General features: G+C 50.8%; 1 pseudogene and 2 gene segments (V, D, J or C); all 3 read right to left on the bottom strand.

The window, feature by feature from the left end:
- Positions 1-4,718: 4,718 nt before the first annotated feature.
- LOC120615935 (immunoglobulin heavy variable 1-46-like) lies at positions 4,719-5,205 on the bottom strand. The segment is given in 2 exon segments: positions 4,719-5,035; positions 5,118-5,205. Coding segments are annotated over 2 exon segments (363 nt in total).
- Positions 5,206-6,513: 1,308 nt separating this feature from the next.
- LOC120615936 (immunoglobulin heavy variable 3-74-like) lies at positions 6,514-10,335 on the bottom strand. The segment is given in 3 exon segments: positions 6,514-6,696; positions 9,813-10,123; positions 10,225-10,335. Coding segments are annotated over 3 exon segments (540 nt in total).
- Positions 10,336-17,030: 6,695 nt separating this feature from the next.
- Positions 17,031-17,474, bottom strand: LOC120615942 (immunoglobulin heavy variable 1-46-like; annotated as a pseudogene).
- Positions 17,475-19,006: the final 1,532 nt, after the last annotated feature.

The raw sequence follows: 19,006 nt of genomic DNA, 5'->3' as shown, positions 1-19,006 counted from the left end.
TGTCTCTCTCAGCCGCTTCATCTCTGTTACTTTTTTATAGCAGCTCACATGGACTAAATTCGGTAAAGAGAAATGGGGTGCTGCTGTAAGAGATACGTAAAAATGAAACACTGCTTTGGAATGGGCTGGGCAAAGATGCTGGAAGGGTGTTGAGATGCGTGTTAGAAGAAGCCTCCATGCTGTGGACGGGTCTTTAGAGGAGGATATGGGGGGAGCTCAGAGAGGAACACGGGAGCCGGGGAGCAGCCTCAGTCTTCGTGGAGGAAACCTCAGCCGTCCTGAGCAGATGCAGAGATGTGGGTGACGACGGCCATCGTGACGGGTGCTCAGATGGAGCCGGAACCTTGTTAGTGGATCCTGGAGGGACACGGAACTTGTTATGGACGGTGGGGAACTTGTGTGACGTGTTTCTCCTGCTGTTCTGTGGAAGGTAGAATGAGGAGAAGGGAATTGGACGCTCAGCTGAGGCTCTTTCTACGCCTAGGGAGGCAGGTCAGGCTCCGCCCCCTGACGACTCGTGGTGAAGGACAGCAGAGACGGGGCTAAACTGTTCGCATCATGTACGTTTGATCCTTTACATTCGCCACGATAACAACCACAACCACATTTTCCGACAAAAAAACAGCACAGTGCATTGGTCCTAAGGAAGTTGTCACCTCCACATAGAGGGCGCCCCATGGGACAGGCCAAGCTGCTGCTCCCCGAATCTGATCACCTGGCTAGTGCTGGGAACACACACCTGAGAGCCTCTGCAGCCTGGAATTGGAACAGCAGGGACACTGGGGAGGCCCACTACTGGGTGACGTGGACGTCCCTGGAGTGGAACTTTGGAGGGACGACGTGCTGGACCCTCCTCCCACGGCGGAGCGACTCGGGAACGTCACCATCAGCTCTCCCTCTGCCTGCTCTCGGGGTCGGACTTGCACTGGGGCCTGACAGCGTCTGCAGCCTCCCTGAGCCCTCAGCATTTTCTCTACAAGTGTAGGTGTTTCATGATGAAAAGCAATAGAATGTTCACGCAAAAATAATCCAGCCCTCAACTCACTTTTTATGAAGCCTTGACTAACAATCCTTCTGTAAATGTCATTGATATTATAAAATAGTTTCTACTGAAAAAGATAAAATCCTCCAGGCAATGGTCAGTTCCTTGCAGAAACACCGCTGGTTTATCATCTGCATTTCTTCAATCAACACTAATCAACTTGTTGCTGTCAACGTATTCTCCAGTGTTAATTAGAATCGTTCATCCACGTTGTCTAAGTCAGGAATTCATCCTAAATAACCTGCTCGGGGCTGATTCAAAGGGAGCAGAAGTGGATGGATCCACGGTGGACGGCAGCTCCGCTCTTCTGAGGCTGACAGCCTGGCCCTCCCGGTGACTGTGCCCATGAACCTGGGACCTGGCTAGGCTCTCCACACAACGGGTCCTTCCCAGAACTCACAGCACACTGAGGGTCCCATCTGGAGGTGTCCCCCAGAGCACAGGAGAAGGAGGTGACACGCAGACAGTGTCAGCAGCACCAGGTCAGTTCTACATCACACTCCATCTTCACCGCACGAGCTTGTAGCTTTGGCCATGTATAGTCATTTGCCTTTGAAATGTGTCCACACAGAGGACAACAGGGGACGGTTGTGCAATGATGAGGGCGAAAGTCCCATTAGCCTTTTCCATGTGCCTGGAGGTGACACCCGTAAGCTCAAGGTAAGACCCTGAGTCATGACAGATACTCTATTTTAAGGGAATACAGTATATAAAGAGGAAAGCAAAAAAAGAAAAAACTAATAAGAAAGAAAATGGATTAAAGGAGTAGAACACGGGATTCGTGCAGAGACGTATTGACGGTTTTAGGAGCACGAGGCTCAGTTTTGAAATCTAATGGATTTTGTCCATCCTGACACTGGCCCCGTGTCCACCATGGCTGTGACATGATCCAGGTACATTCATCAGGGATTCAGCAGGGTCTCTGCTCTACCTCAGATTGCTAATTTTTCGGGCAAGTATTTTAAGCTTTCTTAGGATTCTGTTCCTGGTGACAATGGGTAGAGTCATTTCTGCCTCTGGAAGTGAAATCCTATGGTTTGTGCAAGTGAGAAATGTGTCTTTCCTTACCAATAAAAAACTCAAAAGAACGTGAACATTTTATATACAGAAATGTTGGAGGTGAGCAGAGAATAGTAAGTGTACACAGGTTCCTCTGACACTGCTACAAGGACAGGAAGCTGCAGATCACATAGGAAACCAGCCCCGAGTCTCCATCTGCACGAGCTGCTGGGGCTGAGACACAAGTCCTTGAGGTGTGTATGCCCCCTGCAGGCCCTGACCTCCCTGGAGGCCCTGACCCCCTGATGTCCTCAGCACACATTTCCTTCAAAGTCCAACAGAGGAACAGAGACGCGCCCGGCCCTTCCCCTCACTCAGCATTCAGTGGTGCGTCTCTCCCGGTACAGGCATATGGACCCTCCTGTGTAAACCATGTCCCCTCTTAGTTACTTCTGTCAACTGACCCCACCATCTACCCCTAGGCCACAAGTCCCCAACTGCCTCTGCTGCTCCCAGTGGTGCTCCCGACTCTCTCCTGTGGCGATACTGCAGTTGCAACTGTCTTCAGTAAAACCTTCCTTCCAATGGATAATTGTTGGTGGACATTTTTCAACTCATAGAGCGAGAAAAAAGTGAAAGGAGATGTCAAGTCTCAATCGTCTCCTGGCAGGACACAGGTGATGAGTGGGCTCCTCTTCCATCAGGTGGCTCCTCGGGACCCAGGAAGGTGGATCCGAGGGCACAGCGACAGGCCAGATGTTGGGTCTGAGCCACAGCAGCTCATCCCCAGGTCCTAAGACCCAATGGAGTTCTCTCAGATGCGCTTAGAATCATCTTCAGCTGGTGCTTTCTCTCTAACTTCCATTTCCTCTCTTAGGAAGGGAGATGTGTGGACTGTGACCATGTGCCTGCCCTAAAGTACATTTTAGAATGAGGTAATTTGTCTTCTAGGACCACAGGTCTACAGGTGGAGAGGGTTATGCCCCAGGATGCATGCACCCGAATCCTCACTGACAGCTGACTTAGAGATTACACTCGGGACTTTGGACACGATGCTCTTCGGTATTTTGGGGCTTCAGGTCATGCTTTAATGAGTCAGCTTTGGGGATGTTGGGATGTGCTCAGTGGAACTGGCCTGTGGGATGGATGTGAGCATTCGGAGGGCTGTTTCAGTCGCTCTGTGCTCGGAAGCTCTAACTGTTCCAGGGGAAAAGGCACGTTGCCATTCCAGGGCCATTAGACATCTTGAGGTAAATGGCTTCCTGTTTTATCTGAGACACTCCTAATACAGCCACCAGTGTTCACACCAGAGCGAGGCAGAGGAGATTAGACTCCAGGAGAGGAAAGATGCAATGTGACCAGTGACGTGAGGTGACTTCCTCCAGGCTGTGGGGCTGGAGAACGGGGCATGAGTCAGGATGTAAGGAAAGCGGCTCTTAAACCAGGAAAGACACAGCAGCAGACCACTGTCTGAGTTTGCTCAGGCTGCAGTAAGAGAACAAAACCTTCTGAGTAATTTAATGTTAACAACCATTCACTTCTCAAGGTTCAAGAGGTGGGAATCCAGGATCGAGGTGCCAGCATGGTCACCATTGGGGAGGATCCTCTTCCTGGGTCATATCTGGTTTGCTCTTGCTGTGTCCTCGGGTGGAAGAAGTGACATGCATGGTCTCTGCGGCCTGATTTAGTCAGGTGCTAATCCACTTCATGAGAACCCTGGCCTTGTCATCCAGCGCCTTCCAAACACCGCACCCACTAACACGGTCTTTTGTGGGGATAAAATTTCAATATGTAATGTTGAGGAGCACACGTGTTCAAATCCAGCCCCCCTAAACCTCTGAGCATCTGTGGTCCTGCCAGCACCTTGAAGTCTGTCCAGGGAGACTGACTTTTTGCTCTGACCGCCAGACTGTGAAAGTCAATGTGTGTAGACTGTACTCTGAGTGTGTGATAATGTGATTCAGCAGGGACAGGGAAGTCACAAGGCTGGACGTGGGTCCCACATCATCAAAGGTCTCCCCACAGTGCTCCCCGTGTGTGAGGACAGCAGTCCTGCCCCAGGGACAGGGACACAGGAGGCTGTGGTAGGAGGGGAAGAGCTTCTTCAGGAGCTCAGCCCTGCAGGAGCAAACTGAGGTGGACTGTGCTAGAACCTGGCTCACCCGTCACTGTGACTTTGCTACCAGGAGTCAGGATCGTCCTCCCAGAAGGTCATGTGCCTGGTGCTGGACCTCAGACTGGGCAGTAGGCGTTCACCCTTCACTGTTTATACTTTCCTATATTGAAGCATCATTCCCTTTTCAGAAACAGGGGAATGTGGGAGGAATGGCCGGTGGATCTGCAGTCCAAACCCTGAATCTGACACCAACACGTAATCCCAGATGATGCCTGAACTAACTCCCTCATCCAGAGACCAGGGTGGTGCATATGTGCCCTCTGCAGAAGCAATGACAAATGACAGGGATCTTTCAAGAAACGCTGTCCCTCATCTTCTTGCAGGACACCTGGACTCCTGACATCTTTCCCTGAGTGCCGGGTGTGCTCGAGAGAGTGTCACTTATATTGTCAAGTTTCTGTCTCTGTGTGAGGAAGTCAGAGGACACTGTTCCCTTCCTTCCTGAGCCCCACACAGCTGCCCTCTCCCTCAGGGTTTCTGTCACTCGCAGGATGTGGGTCGTCACACTGTGTCTCTCGCACAGTAATATGTGGCCGTGTCCTCAGGCCTCAGACTGCTCAGCTCCATGTAGGCTGTGCTGGTGGACTTGTCTGCAGTGATGGTGACTCTGCCCCTGAACTTCTGTGCGTAGTCTGTGCCACCACTGTTAGGGTTAACGTCTCCCATCCACTCAAGCCCTTGTCCTGGTGCCTGTCGCACCCAGTGCATATAGTAGCTGGTGAAGGTGTATCCGGAAGCCTTGCAGGAGACCTTCACGGAGGCCCCAGGCTTCCTCACCTCGGCCCCAGACTGCACCAGCTGGACCTGGGCGTGGACACCTGTGGAGAGGAGACAGCAGTGGGTGCAGAGCCCTGACTGGCCTTGGTTTCCTCATCGGCCCAGGGCAGGGGTTCCCCTTACCTGTCGCCACTGCCACCAGGAGGAGGACGCTCCAGCTCCAGTCCATGCTGAGGGTGGTGCTGTCAGGGCCTCTGTGGGGGAAGGCGTGATGGTGGGTGCTGTGAGGACACAGACAGGTCCCTACTTAATCTGATTGACCTCAGCTCATTTGCACATTCATGAGGCAGAGTATTCATAGCTGAAGAGTTGGTCCGACCTGAGAGAAGTCGATGACATGGAAAGCATGGTCAATGAGCACATGAAGTCCCAGGTACAAATGCTTGTCATGCATATGTGCCCCTGTCTGGTGCCTGATCTCTTTGCAGACAGAGCTTTTCCCTCTGAGGATCGAGTCTGACAGGACGTCTCCTCACTGTGCATGCTCCTTGAGTGACATAGGGAGACTGGATCTATCTGGGCTCTGATATCACACCTCGTATTCCTGGGTCAGGGTGTCTCTTAAATGTCACACCTGGTAAAACACACCCTGCCACCAGCTCCTCACAATTCAGATGTCTAGAAGCTTCAGACCTGCCCCTTGGTGTGTGGTTCTCATTGCCTTCTCAAGATTGGCAAACGGTCCTGTGGAATAGAACATCTATTTTTGCTTCTGCCATCTCTGTCTAACTGGAAATTTAGACGATTTGTGGAAAGAGGAAGCCCCAGGCCCACAGAGGAATCCCTTCGCCCACTCCCTCTGCACCTACTCTGGGTGCACAATCCTTGCGGCCTGAGTCCTGAGCGCCCCCTGCAGCCCAGCCCCCCATGCTGCAGGGGAGGGTCCTGTCTGGGCTCAGAGGGCATGACCTCACAGTGTCTGTGCCCTGACTTCAGGATGCTCCCTCAGGGACACCATATGCTTTTGGCTTCACCTCTTGATATAGTGAATTGGCCTCGCTCGCTCCCAATTCCGGTGCAGGGAGATCCTAAGCAAGGGCTTTGTGAACCTCCAGGGAGCCCCTGCCCTGGGGCTGACAGAGGCCTGACACAGTTAGCTCTTCCCTGAGTTTAGAAGGTCTCGAGGGTTTGAGGGAGATTCTCTATCCTTTAGGTCCCTCTGTTTGAAGGTTACATCTTAAAATACATGCAGATACAGAACATCTGACTTGAAACAAAGTCCACTTTTATTATTCAGTACATTAGACACACACAGCAGAGGTTCCCTCAGAGGTTCTATTTGTGCTGTTACTAGATGTAGGGATCGATCTCACCAAGTGTAAGTGGCCCCTGGACTGACATCACTGGACATGAAATCACTGAACATCTGGGCAATGTCAAGTCTCTCCCAGGAAATTAGAATTCAGAACATACTACAGCCAAGGGACCTGTTTGACCTCCGGTGATGCCCCATTATAAAGGGTATTCATGCCACTGGGTGGACCCAGCAGATGCAACTGCAAACCCACACCAGGAACTGTCACCCCTGAAACATGAGCCAACCCATGAGAGCTCTGTCCCAGGGGGAGCTGAGAGCAGGCGGGAGGAGACGCAGAGTCCTGGCTTCCAGGATGCGCTGGGACACGAGGTCCACGATCACGTCTGAGAGGCACTGGACTCTGCGTGAGGACGTCTCGTAAGCACTGCTGTCAGGAACCTGTGCCTGTGCCGACATAACCAGGAAGGTGATGAACATCCTCTGGTCAGTGAACCTGCTCACAGTTAACCCTGGGATCTCGCTATGTGTTAACTGTACGCCCACCATTCCTGTGGTGAAACCTAGCACACCATGGACTGTATGGCAGAAGGGTTCTTAGGAAGTGTCAGGGATAAATGAGACTGTAGGGTGAGTCCTCATCCACTGGACCTGGTGGCCTTATGAGAAGAGGGGGCAAAAGAGACACATCTCTCACTTTCTCCAGCACATGAGATTGCACCTAGACGTCAGCTGTCTGCCTGTGGGGAAGAATTCTCACCAGGTATCGATGTATCTGGACCCCGTAACTTGATTTCCTCACTCCATCACATGAGACAATAAATTACTGTCATCTAAGCTACCTAGTCTTTGGTCTTTGTGATCAGCACATGAGACAGACTGTGGTACTGGGGTGCTGCTGGAATAAACACCAAAGATGGTATAAGTGGATTGGAACCAGATGATGGGTAGGAGGTGGGAGACTTTAAGTGCCTGCTAGAAAATTCCAAGCTTGCTGTGAGGGGTGTTACGGGTGATTGTGCAGAGAGCTCAGAGAGAGGACGGGAGAGCCGTGGAGGAAGCTCCCACACCCTGGGGGAAGCGAACACAGTCATAAGGACAGCGGTGGCTGGGGTGTCGACATTGGGAGCCGTTCTGGTGAGGTGTCCATGGAAATGAGAAACATGGCCCGGGTTCTGCAGGACACGTGACCTTGTCACGAAGTGTCAAAGAGCTTGGCTGGTGGGTTTGGGTTTGGGGGAAGGTAGAGCTGTGAGCAGTGAAAGTGTGTATTTAGCTGCGGGGATTTCTAAGCAAGGGCAGAGTGGTTGGTTCTTCCTGCTGCTTCCAGTAAAATATGTGTGAAGGCTGATGGATCGGAGATGGCAGTGGACATCGAGTGCTAATCAGAACTCGGGGACTTGAAAGGTGCCAGCCCATCCATGCAGCCAGAAGTGTGACGTTTCTTATGAAGCAGGAAGGAAAGATGTTGTTGAAAAACAATTTGATAGAAAAATTCATGGGCATGACCAGCAAGTTTCATCAGCCATCTCTGCACCAGCCAGGATTAGAACTGTGGTTCTTCCAGCACAAACACTGTCATTCTGAAGTAAATGGGATGCACTCGTGGGGCAGAATGAAGGAAGGTGGTCAGGCCTCTTGGATTCTACAGAGAAGGATCATAAGCCACTTTGGCTGTGAGGACACAGTCTGTTTAAGAAAAGGGAAGAACGGCCTTGGAGGAGACTCGAGACCATCAGGGAGGACTCCTTGCTTTCAGAGTCTTCAGCCACCGCATTAGATTTAACAGGTGACATGACCTCCAAGCCAAGCTCAGGTGTTACTGCCACCTAGCGGAGCATGCAGGTGTGACCACCGCCCAGCAGAGCTGCAGCGAGACTTCTCTTTGGGGCACAGAGCGTGAGTCAGCACCTCAGTGGGTCCGCAAGGTGGGACCACCATCCGGAGGGTACAGAGTGGGGGCATCCAGCCGGAGCGGACCATCTCCAACCTTAAGGCCTGGAAGGATTGCCTTGCTGGAGTGTGGACCAGCGTTCGCCCCCTAATCTCTCTTTCCTCTTTATCCCTTTCGGGATGGGAATGTCTACCCTCTGGCTGCCCCATCGTCACATTTTGAAGGCCATACTTTGAGAGGACATTCGCTTCAGGATGAATCATACGTCAAGATCCACCAGGATCTGATGAGATGATGTTTAGATGAGAATTTGCACATTAGACTCTAAGTTGATGCTGTAACGAGTAAGACATTTGTGGATGTTGGATTAGAGTTCATTTTACATGAGGGAGAGCCGTGGATTTTGGAGTCCACAGGTGTAATTTTATGGACTGAATTGTGACCCTCAAACTTCGCATGTTGGAGTTTGCATTCTGAATGATGGTATTTAAAACTGGGCTTTCAGGAGGCAGGAACAGCTAGGTGAGGGCATGGTGTGGTGGTCCCACCCCACTAGGACAGGAACGTTGGGAAATGAAGAGACATGAGAACTGACCAGCACATCCAACGAGTTCCCTTATCCTGTCTCAGCATAGTCACCGATGAGGTGTCCAACACAGTGCTCTGTATAGGTGCGTCCATCACGATGTCCTCTCTCATAAGGTTTCTGAGTTCTTAGTGGTGTCCAATGGTCAGTAGCCAGCTGTGTCCCCACCTGACACAGAACTGTCCTTTAGTAGTGCCGATGTGACCTTGAATCATAAGTGTGCATGACACGTAAGGTAAGCAAGTCACCTTTAGACTCCCTGAGTATAACCTGCCTGGGGGTCAACAAATGGACAAACGAGTTAGATTAACGATAACAGATGAACTAGGGACAGGTGAATGCCATATATGCACGAAATCCCTCTTCTGTGACTGGTCTGGGCGGAGTCTGTGAGATTGAGCTGCGATCCAGCTTCATGGAGCTCACTTAGTGAAATTAGGACAGTAGATGACAACTGGTCATGTTGGGAGGATTTCAAAATCCACCTGAGTAAGTGAAGACCTGGAGGGTACTGTGTTGTAGGCAGGACAGAAACGGCATTGGATAGAGTCCTGGGGGGCTGATTCTACCCCTGTGGCCACGTGTCCTGTCTGAAGGGAGGCCCATGTGGGGACAGCATGTGTCTGTCGGGGCAGAGCCTGAGCTCAGCACACAGGTCATTGCACTGTGCTGTGTCTCATTCTGTGTGGAAACAGTTCCCAGCCTCAGGGACATAAAGCCCTTAGGTGGTCTCTCTGTCATGAAATCAGAAAGGACACATTGAAAGCTGCTTCAGGAAAGGTCCCCAGGCACTGCTGATCTTCCATTTACAGACACGTTACTTCTTCATTTCTCATCTGTGTGAGAATGTGGAAAATTAGAGCCACAAAGAAGCAGTAATTCTCCTGGGAGGCAGTTGAGAGGAATGAGAGGAAATCGCTGCTCCCAACAGGAAGCCCCTTCCCCAGCTCCCTGTGCACCTGCTGCTGGCTGGTCTGTGTGTGCTGTGCTGTGTGTACCCTGAGCGCCCCCTGGTGTCCAGAGCTCCCCCTCCTGTCTCCCTCAGGGAGGTTTGTGACTGGGCTCACACTGAAGTCTCCTCACTGTGTCTCTCGCACAGTAATACACGGCCGTGTCCTCAGCCTTCAGGCTGCTCATTTGCAGATACAGCGTGTTCTTGGCGTTGTCTCTGGAGATGGTGAATCGGCCCTTCATGTAGTCAACGTAGTTTGTGCTGCTGCCATCACTACTAATGTATGAGACCCACTCCAGCCCCTTTCCCGGAGCCTGGCGGACCCAATACATGTAGTAGCTACTGAAGGTGAATCCAGAAGCCACACAGGAGAGTCGCAGAGACTCCCCGGGCTGCACCACGTCTCCCCCAGACTCCACCAGCTGCACCTCACACTGGACACCTGTGAACACAGACACGTCAGGGTCAGGAAACTGTCACACATCCCTGTTCCTCACTCACACCCACTCACGTACTCAGTGTCCCTTGTTCCCCATCAGTCACCTCGTAAAACAGCCACGAGGAAAACCCAGCTGAGCCCAAACGCCATGGTGCGGCGTGCGTGTTCAGACCTGATCCTGGGATGGGGACACCTGGGAATCGCGGGGCTGGGCTCCTGTCCCAGAGCTGCAGGCTCGGGGCTGGGCTGGCTTTTATCAGCAGAGGGGCCCTATTTGCATGTGCTCTGATGTATAAGGAGCTCTGGGGTTGGGGACCCACAGAGAGGGCAGAGACCCAGAGCAGGCCTGGATGTACCTGAGCACATAGTGACAATGAGATTGTTTGGTGAAATATGACTTTTACTGTGACATGTGTTACTTAAACACTTAGCACCATCATCTTATTTCATTTTACTCATGCACGTAAGTCACGGGATGTGATATCATTTACCTGCATCACAGGTGAACAAGGCCAAACAGGACCACAGAGAGCTCGGTGGTGTCGAGAGTGCACGTGTGTAAGAGTGAACTCATGTGTCTGGCCCTGCATGCTCCCCCCTGCACCCCACTACTCTCCTGGGCCACCTCAAGGAGAGAGTGGACGTGCTCAGTGAGGTGCAGGTCTGCGTCCTGCATGAGCGCGTGTGGGATTAGCTGCCTTCCAGGGCTAACGGAGAGCACGTGTAAGAACCAGGGTCACAGGTGTATTGCAGGCGTCGGGCCCATCTGAGTGTCACTCTCTGTGGCTCTAACTTTCTCTGTCCACTGATAAGTGCACTTGGACGGTAGTCATCTTGCTGTGGTAGAGCTCTGTCAGCCACAGCCACGCCAGGATGACGTGTACAGTTGGAATCGCACACACATACATGATGTCCATGTTACATCCTCAGCGTCATAATTGGAAATGCAGCGTGTGGTGTGACGCGGACTCACACGGGTCAGTGCTGAATCTCCTTTCGATGAGTGCGTCCGCGCCGCGTGAGTCTGCGCACCTGCTGAGGGGTTTTGGTGTGTCCCTTGTCCCTGGGCTCTACGAGGAAAGCCAACGCTCAGCCTGTAGATGGAGAGACCTGATAAAATGTTATTCTTCTTATGACACGCAGCCACAGTGACAAGCAAGCTGCGCTAAGTGCTAAGCAGTAAATTCCCTTCAAAATATCAGCTATGTGACATCATAGATGCTGCACCCCGAAGGCTGGATACTCAGATGCCCCAGAAAAGTATGAGATCATAATCTGTCTGCCCTTGTGATAGGTGTCCCGAGGGCACAGCCCTAGAAAGAAGAAAAGCTCAACTAGAAACAGTTAATCATTCAAAAATCCAGTGTCTTAAATGTCTGGGAGCACTTCTCCCAGTGAGGGCACAGAAGGCCATGTGTGAACCAGGAAGTGAGACCTCAAGATGCTGAGTCTGTGGTCTTTACCATGGATTCTCTCCCCCAGGACTGTGTGAAGTTAATTCCAGCTGTCTCATTAAGCCTCTTCATCTCTGTTACTTTTTATAGCAGTTCACATGGACAATGCAATCGGTATAGAGCAATGGGAATGCTCCCGTAACATATACATCAGGTGGACGCTGAGTTGGAATCGGGCTGGGCAAGGATGGTGGAACGGTGCTGAGATGCATGTTAGAAGAAGCCTCCATGCTGTGGACGGGCCTTTAGAGGAGGATCTGGGGGGAGCTCAGAGAGAAAGACGGGAGCCGGGGAACAGCCTCAGTCTTCGTGGGGGAAACCTCAGCCGTCCTGAGCAGATGCAGAAATTTGGGTGACGACGGCCATCGTGACGGGTGCTCAGATGGTGCCGGAACCTTCTTAGTGGCACCTGGAGGGAGGCGGTTCTTGTTATGGACGGTGGGGAACTTGCGTGACGTGTTTCTCCTGCTGTTCTGTGGAAGGTAGAATGAGGAGAAGGGAATCGGACGCTCGGCTGAAGCTCTTTCTACGACAAGGGAGGCAGGTCGGGCTCCGCCCCCTGACTGCTCGTGGTGAAGGACAACAGAGATGAGTCTAAACTGTCCGAAAGCCGTACGTTTGATCCTTTACATCCTCCACGATAACAAGCACAACCATGTTTCCTGACACAAACTCCAAGCACAGTGCATTGGTCGTAAGGAAGCCGTCACCTCCACGGAGAGGGGGTCCCCATAGGACAGGTCCAGCTGCTGCTCCTCTAATCCCCTCACCTGGCTAGTGCTGGCAGCACACACCTGTGAGCCTCTCCAGCTGGGACTGGGAACAGAGGGGACACTGGGGAGGGCCATTGCTCAGGGACTTAGACGTCCTCGAAGTGATAATTTGGAGGGACGACGTGCTGGACCCTCCTCCCACTGCAGGACGACTTGGGGACGTCACCCGCCAGCTCTCCCTCTGCCTGCTCTCACGGTCGGACAGCTTCTGTAACCCCACAAGTGTAGGTGTTTTCCTAAAGACATGCAGTGGGATTTTTAAGCAAAATTAATCCCCCCCAAGAGTTTTTTTTTTGCTGGAATCTTTAGAGTTCTCTGTATATAGTATCATGTCATTGGCAAATCATGAGTTTCCTTTCTTTCTTTCCAATTCAAATACATTTTATTTCCCTTTCCTGCCATGTTGCTGTGGCTGAGACTTCCAATACAATATTGATGAGCGGTGGTGAAAGTGGACATCCTTGTCTTGTTCCTGATCTTAAAGAAAAGGCTTTTGGCCTTTCTCCATTGAGTGTGATGTTAGCTGTTGACTTGTCACGTATGCTCTTAGTATGTTGAGGTATGTTTCTTCTATTCCCACTATGCTGAGAGGTTTTATCATAAATGGAGGCTGGATTTTGACAAATGCTTTTTCTGCATCTATTGATATGATCATATGCTTTTTATCTTTTGATTTGCTAATGCGAAGTGTCACATTAATTCATTGGCAGATTGTGTACCAACCTTGCATCCCAGGAATAAGTCCAACTTGATCATGGGGTAAAGGGTTAAAGAAGTACAAATGAGTAGTCGGTAGATGGACGTGGTGGTGGGGAGCACAGCATAGGAAATGCAGTTAGCCTTGATGTAGCAGCTCGGTGGCGAGCCAGAGGAGAGAAATGGCACTTAGGAAGATCGTTTTATAAATGGCATAAATGTCTAACAAATGGGCCGTATACTTGAAAATAATTAAAAACAATTTTTTAAATGTAATCCATCCATAAAACTGCTTTTCGTAAGGCCTTGACCACAACCCCTTCTGTAAATGTCTTTGGTGACATGAACCTGCTCTACTGAAAAACACAGAGTGCTGCAGACAACGGTCAGTTTCTTGTGGAAACACGGCTGGGCTCCACTGTCCATTTCTTCAGTCACCACTAATCCAGTTGTTGCTGTCAAGGTATTTTCCAGGGTTTGTTATAATGTGTCAGCCATGTTCTCTAACTCAGGAATTTATCCTAAATAACCTGATGTGGGCTGAACCAAACACACCCGAATGGCATGGATTCCCGTGATGGACAGCAGCTTCAGGGTTTCCAGAGACTTTAGACTGGCCGTCCTTGTGGCTTCCCCAAAATCCTGTGTCCTGCCCAGTGCGTCCCCTCCATTGATGGCACCCAGATCACACAGCACATCTGAGGGTCCCATCTGCAGGTCCTCCCCAAAGCACCCCTGCAGGTGGTGACTCCGGGATAGTTGGAGCTGCACCAGGTGCGTCCTCCATAGCATCTAACGTTTACCAGACAACTTGTCCACTTGGCTATGGATAGTCGTTTGTCTTCCCAATGTGTCCACACTGAGGACGATAGGGCTGTGCAGTGCAGTGAGGAGGGGGAAAGTCCCATCTGCCTCTCCTAATGTGTCTGAAGCTGCCAACCTGAGCTCCAGGTAAAGCTCCTGAGTCATGAGAATTCGAGCATGGACACCACACTCACTATTTTTAGGGACCAAACTAAGGGAAATGCAAGGAAAAAATTCTAAAGAGAAAGAGAGTGGATTAAGTAAAAGAACGCAGGACCCATGCTGAGACATGTTGGTACACGTTTGACATCACGAGAGTTAGAGGTGGAATCCAATGGGTTTTAAATCCTGAAAACAGCCTGGTCTCTACCATGGCCTGAGAAGACCCAAAAGTATTATGTGTCAGGGACACCACCAGGGGCTCCTGTTTGAGTCTGATTGGAAAGGATTCAGGGGTGTCCCCGGAGCGTTCTCAGGACTCTGAGCCTGGTGAAAACTGCCAGAGTCATTTCTGACTCTGTACGTGACTATTTTGTGCAGGTCTGAAATGTGTCCCTCATTAGAAAGAAAAAACCCAAAACACTGCATTGTGCATTTAGAAATGTCAAGGGTGTGCAGAGAAGGATAAATATAAAAGGTTCCCTTGGAAACTGCCACATGGACAGGAAGCCACAGATCACACAGGAAACCAGCCCTGAGTCTCCATCTGCATGAGCTGCTGGGGCTGAGACACAAGTCCATGGAATTTGTGTGCCCCCTGCAGGCTTTGACCCCCTGCAGGACCTGACCCCCTACAGGACCTGACCCACTGTGTCCTGAGCACACTTTCCTTCAAAGCCCCACAGAGAAACAGAGACTCGCCCGGCCCCTCCCCTTACCCAGCATTCAGTGGGGCGTCCCTCCCGGTACAGGCATATTGTCCCTCCTGTGCGAAACACGTCCCCTTTAAGTTACTCCCATCAATGGAGCTTGCCCTCTGCCCCTAGTCCACAAGTCCCCAGCAGCCTCTGCTGATTCCAGCAGTTTCCCTGACTCTCTGCTGTGGTGATATTTAATTGCAAGGGTCTTAACTAAAACCTTCCTTTCAGAAACGGCAATTGTTGGAAGACAATTTTCAAGTCACAGAGAGAGAACAAAGTGAAAAGGGGCGTCAAGCCTCAATCGTCTCCTGGCAGGACACAGGTGATGAGTGGGCTCCTCTTCCATCACATGGCTCCTCAGGACCCAGGAAGGTGGATCCAAGGGCAGAGCGACAGCCCAGAGGTTGGCTCTGAGCCACAGCAGCTCATCCTCAGGTCCTAAGACTCAATGGAGTTCTCTCAGATGCACTTAGAATCATCTTCAGCTGGTGATTTCTCTCTAACTTCATTTCCTCTCTTAGGAAGGGAGGGGTCTGGACTGTGACCATCTGCCTGCCCTGCGGTGCATTTTAGAATGAGGTAATTGGTCTTCAGGGACAACAGGTCTGCAAGTGGAGGGGATTCTGCCCAGGGTGCATCCACCCAAATCTTCACTGACACCTGAGTTAGAGATTACACTTGGGAATTCGGACATGATGCTCTTCAGTATTTCGGGCTTCGGGTCATGCTTTAATGAGTCAGCTTTGGGGGATGTTGGGATGTGCTTAGTGGAACTGGCCTGTGGGATGGATGTGAATATTCGGAGGGCTGTTTCACTCACTCTGTGCTCGGAAGCTGTGACTGTACCAGGGGAATAGGCACATTGCCATTCCAGGACCATTAGACGTCTTGAGGTAAATGGCTTCCTCTTTTATCTGAGACACTCCTAATACAGCCACAAGTGTTCACGCCAGAGCGAGGCAGAGGAGATTAGACTCCAGGAGAGAAAGGAAGCAGCGTGACTGCTGATGTGAGGTGACTTCCTCCAGGCTGTGGGCATGGAGAATGGGGCATGAGTCCGGATGTAAGGAAAGCAGCTCCTGAACCAGGAAACACAGAAGCAGACCACTGTCTGACTTTGCTCAGGCTGCTATGGAAGAATATGAATCCTGGGTTTTATATCAGCAACATCGCTGTATTTCCCACAGTTCTGGAGGCGGCAATGCAAATTCAAGGTGCCAGCATGGTCACCACTAGTGAGAGCCCTCATTGGAGTTTGTATCTGGCAATTCTCACTCTGTCCTCATATGCGGGAAGGGGCACCCATGGTCTCTGTGGCCTCATTTTGAAAAGATCTGATCCACTTCATGGGGACTCTGCTCTCACCACCCAGCACTTCCCAGAGACCCCACACACTAACACAGTCCTCTGTGGGGTTAGTAATTCCACATGTAAATTTGAGGAGCACACGTGTTCAGACTACCGGCACCCGCCCAAGCACCAAGACATCTGTGGTCCTGCCAACACCTTGATGTCTGTCCAGGGAGACTGACTTCCTCCTCTGACCTCCAGACTGTGAGGAGGCAATGTCTGTAGACTATACTCCGTGTGTGTGGTACCATGATTGAGCAGGGACAGGGAAGTCACACAGGCTGGACCTGGGTCGCACGTCATCAAAGGTCTCCCCACTGTGCTCCCCGTGTGTGAGGACAGAAGTCCTGCCCCAGGGACAGAGACACTGGGGGCTGTGGTCAGAGCGGAGGGCCCTCTTCAGGAGCTGAGCCCTGCAGAAGAGAACTGAGGGGGACTGTGCTAGAACCAGGGTCACCCGTCACCATGACTTTGCTACCAGGAGTCGGGATCATCTTTCCAGAAGGTCATGTGCTTAATGCTGGACCTCAGACTGGGCAGTAGGAATTCACACTTCAGTCTTTATACTTACCTATATTGAAGCATCATTCCCTTTTCAGAAACAGGGGAAAGTGGGAGGAATGGCTGGGGGATCTGCAGTCCAAACCCTGAATCTGACACCAACACTTAATCCCAGATGATGCCTGAACTAACTTCCCTCATCCAGAGACTAGAGAGATGCATATGTGTCCTATGAAGAAGCCATGACAAATTACAGGAACCTGTCAGGGAACACTGTCCCTCATCTTCCTTCAGGACACCTGGACTCGTGACAACTTTCACTGAGTGCCAGGTATTCCCATGAGAGTGTCACTTATAGTCTCAGGTTTCTGTCTCTGTATGAGGAAGTCAGAGGACACTGTTCTCTTCCTTCCTCAGCCCCACACAGCTCTCCTCTCCCTCAGGGTTTCTGTCACTCGCAGGATGTGGGTCATCACACTGTGTCTCTCGCACAGTAATATATGGCCGTGTCCTCAGGCCTCAGACTGCTCAGCTCCATGTAGGCTGTACTGGTGGACTTGTCTGCGGTCATGGTGACTCTGCCCTGGAACATCTGCACAAGCTTGTCTCACTATCTTTAGGATCAATTCTTTCCATTCACTGAAGTCCTTGACCTGGTGCCTGTCGCACCCAGTGCATATAGTAGCTGGTGAAGGTGTATCCAGAAGCCTTGCAGGAGACCTTCACGTAAGCCCCAGGCTTCCTCATCTCAGCCCAAGACTGCACCAGCTGGACCTGGCCATGGACAACTGTGGGGAGGAGACATCAGTGTTTGCAGAGCCCTGACTGGCCCTGGTGCCCTCATCAGCCGAGGGCTGGGGATCCCCTTACCTGTGGCCACTGCCACCAGGAGGAGGACGCTCCAGCTCCAGTCCATGCTGAGGGTGGTGCTGTCCGGCCTCTGTGGGTGAAGGCATGATGTTATGTGCTGAGGACACAGACAGGTCCCTACTTAAGCTAGTGCACTGTGGCTCATTTGCATATTCATGAGGCAGAGTATTCATACCTGAATTATTGGCCCCACCTAAGAGTGAGTCGATGACACAGGGATTATGCACAATGGGCATTTGCGGGTTCAGTCCCAATTTCTTTTGGGGGACACATATCATCTGCCAGGTCGCTGATCTCTGTGCATAGTTCTGTCCCTGAGGAACAGTCTCACAGGATGTCTCCTCACTGTCCACCTCTTTTGTGTGACATGGAGACCCCGAACTGGTTCTGGGCTCTCAGTTCTCCCTGTATCTGGTCCTCTGCCCTCTGCATTGCACCCAGCTGCTTCCGGTAACATATGCCAGGACACGTGGACATGCCTAGGGAGATTTTCAGAATCTCCTGGATGGACACTAGATCATGTTTAATGCTAGTGGAAAGACACAGCAGGAAACAAATAATGTAAGAGGATGAAAAAGGAAGAGTGGAGATTTGAATAAGATGCCTTTGAAGGTAAAGAGTAACGCACACACCAAGGGGAATCAACCATCACAACCAGATGGACAGTACAGTGCGGCAGGTTCGTGCTGAGGGGACAGGAAGTTCCATCTGATAATTATTTTCCAGGAAGAGCTGAGAGGATAAACCGAGATAAGAGCATGAACTTAGAGAAGGTGGAGCAAATGTATGAGGGGAGAGCAGTGTCTGTGTTGGCTCATCGGGGAAACAGAAGCTTGAAATCTGCAGAGAAACAGAGCAGAGCTCCTGGGGCACATTCACTTCACTGGAGTTTAGGGGGAATATACAGCATCGTCAGCACTCTGGTTTCTATTGTATTCTCTAGAATGCCTTGTGGGACCAGTTACAAAAATTGGGGATATAATAAAGCTCAGGCACATTAGGCACTTTCTGGGGAGATGCAAGTACAGATTTGGGAGTAAAGAAGTTCAGGTTATGAAAATTTGTCATTGGAAACCTTGACGTCTCTATGTAATCTTTGAGATTGCTTCCACTGATTCCACTGCAGGTGGGAGCCAGCGAGAACATGGACCAAGGTGCAAAACTGTAGAAAAAAATACTGGAACATGAGGTGTTGTAACTGTCAAGACTGAGGTCACACACATCTGGGCATCTTGATTCATTAGTTTGAAATTCTCCTCGTTGTTCAGCCAGTTCTAGCCGTCTGTTTTACTTCACTCTGAGACAGCCACGCATGTTATCTAGAGCCATGGAGATATTTTGTTGTTAGTGTGAAGGAATGCAAATCATTCGTGTCTGTGGATTTGCATTTTCCAACTTTCTAGAATTCGCTTTTTAGTTCTATTATTTTTCTGGTGTAATGTGGAGGATTTTCTGCATAAAGATTAAGTCAAACTGCCCATATGCAAAATGAGATCATTTACCTTTCTCCTTTCTGAGTTAGACAAGGTTTATTTCTTTTCCTTGCTTAATGATCCTGACAAGAACTTCCTGTTCCGT

Source organism: Pteropus medius, unplaced genomic scaffold (genome assembly GCF_902729225.1).
Source record: "Pteropus medius unplaced genomic scaffold, Ma_sr-lr_union100, whole genome shotgun sequence".
Taxonomy (NCBI): domain Eukaryota; kingdom Metazoa; phylum Chordata; class Mammalia; order Chiroptera; family Pteropodidae; genus Pteropus; species Pteropus medius.
Note: the sequence above shows the minus strand (reverse complement) of the source record. Positions and strands in the feature narration are given on the sequence as shown.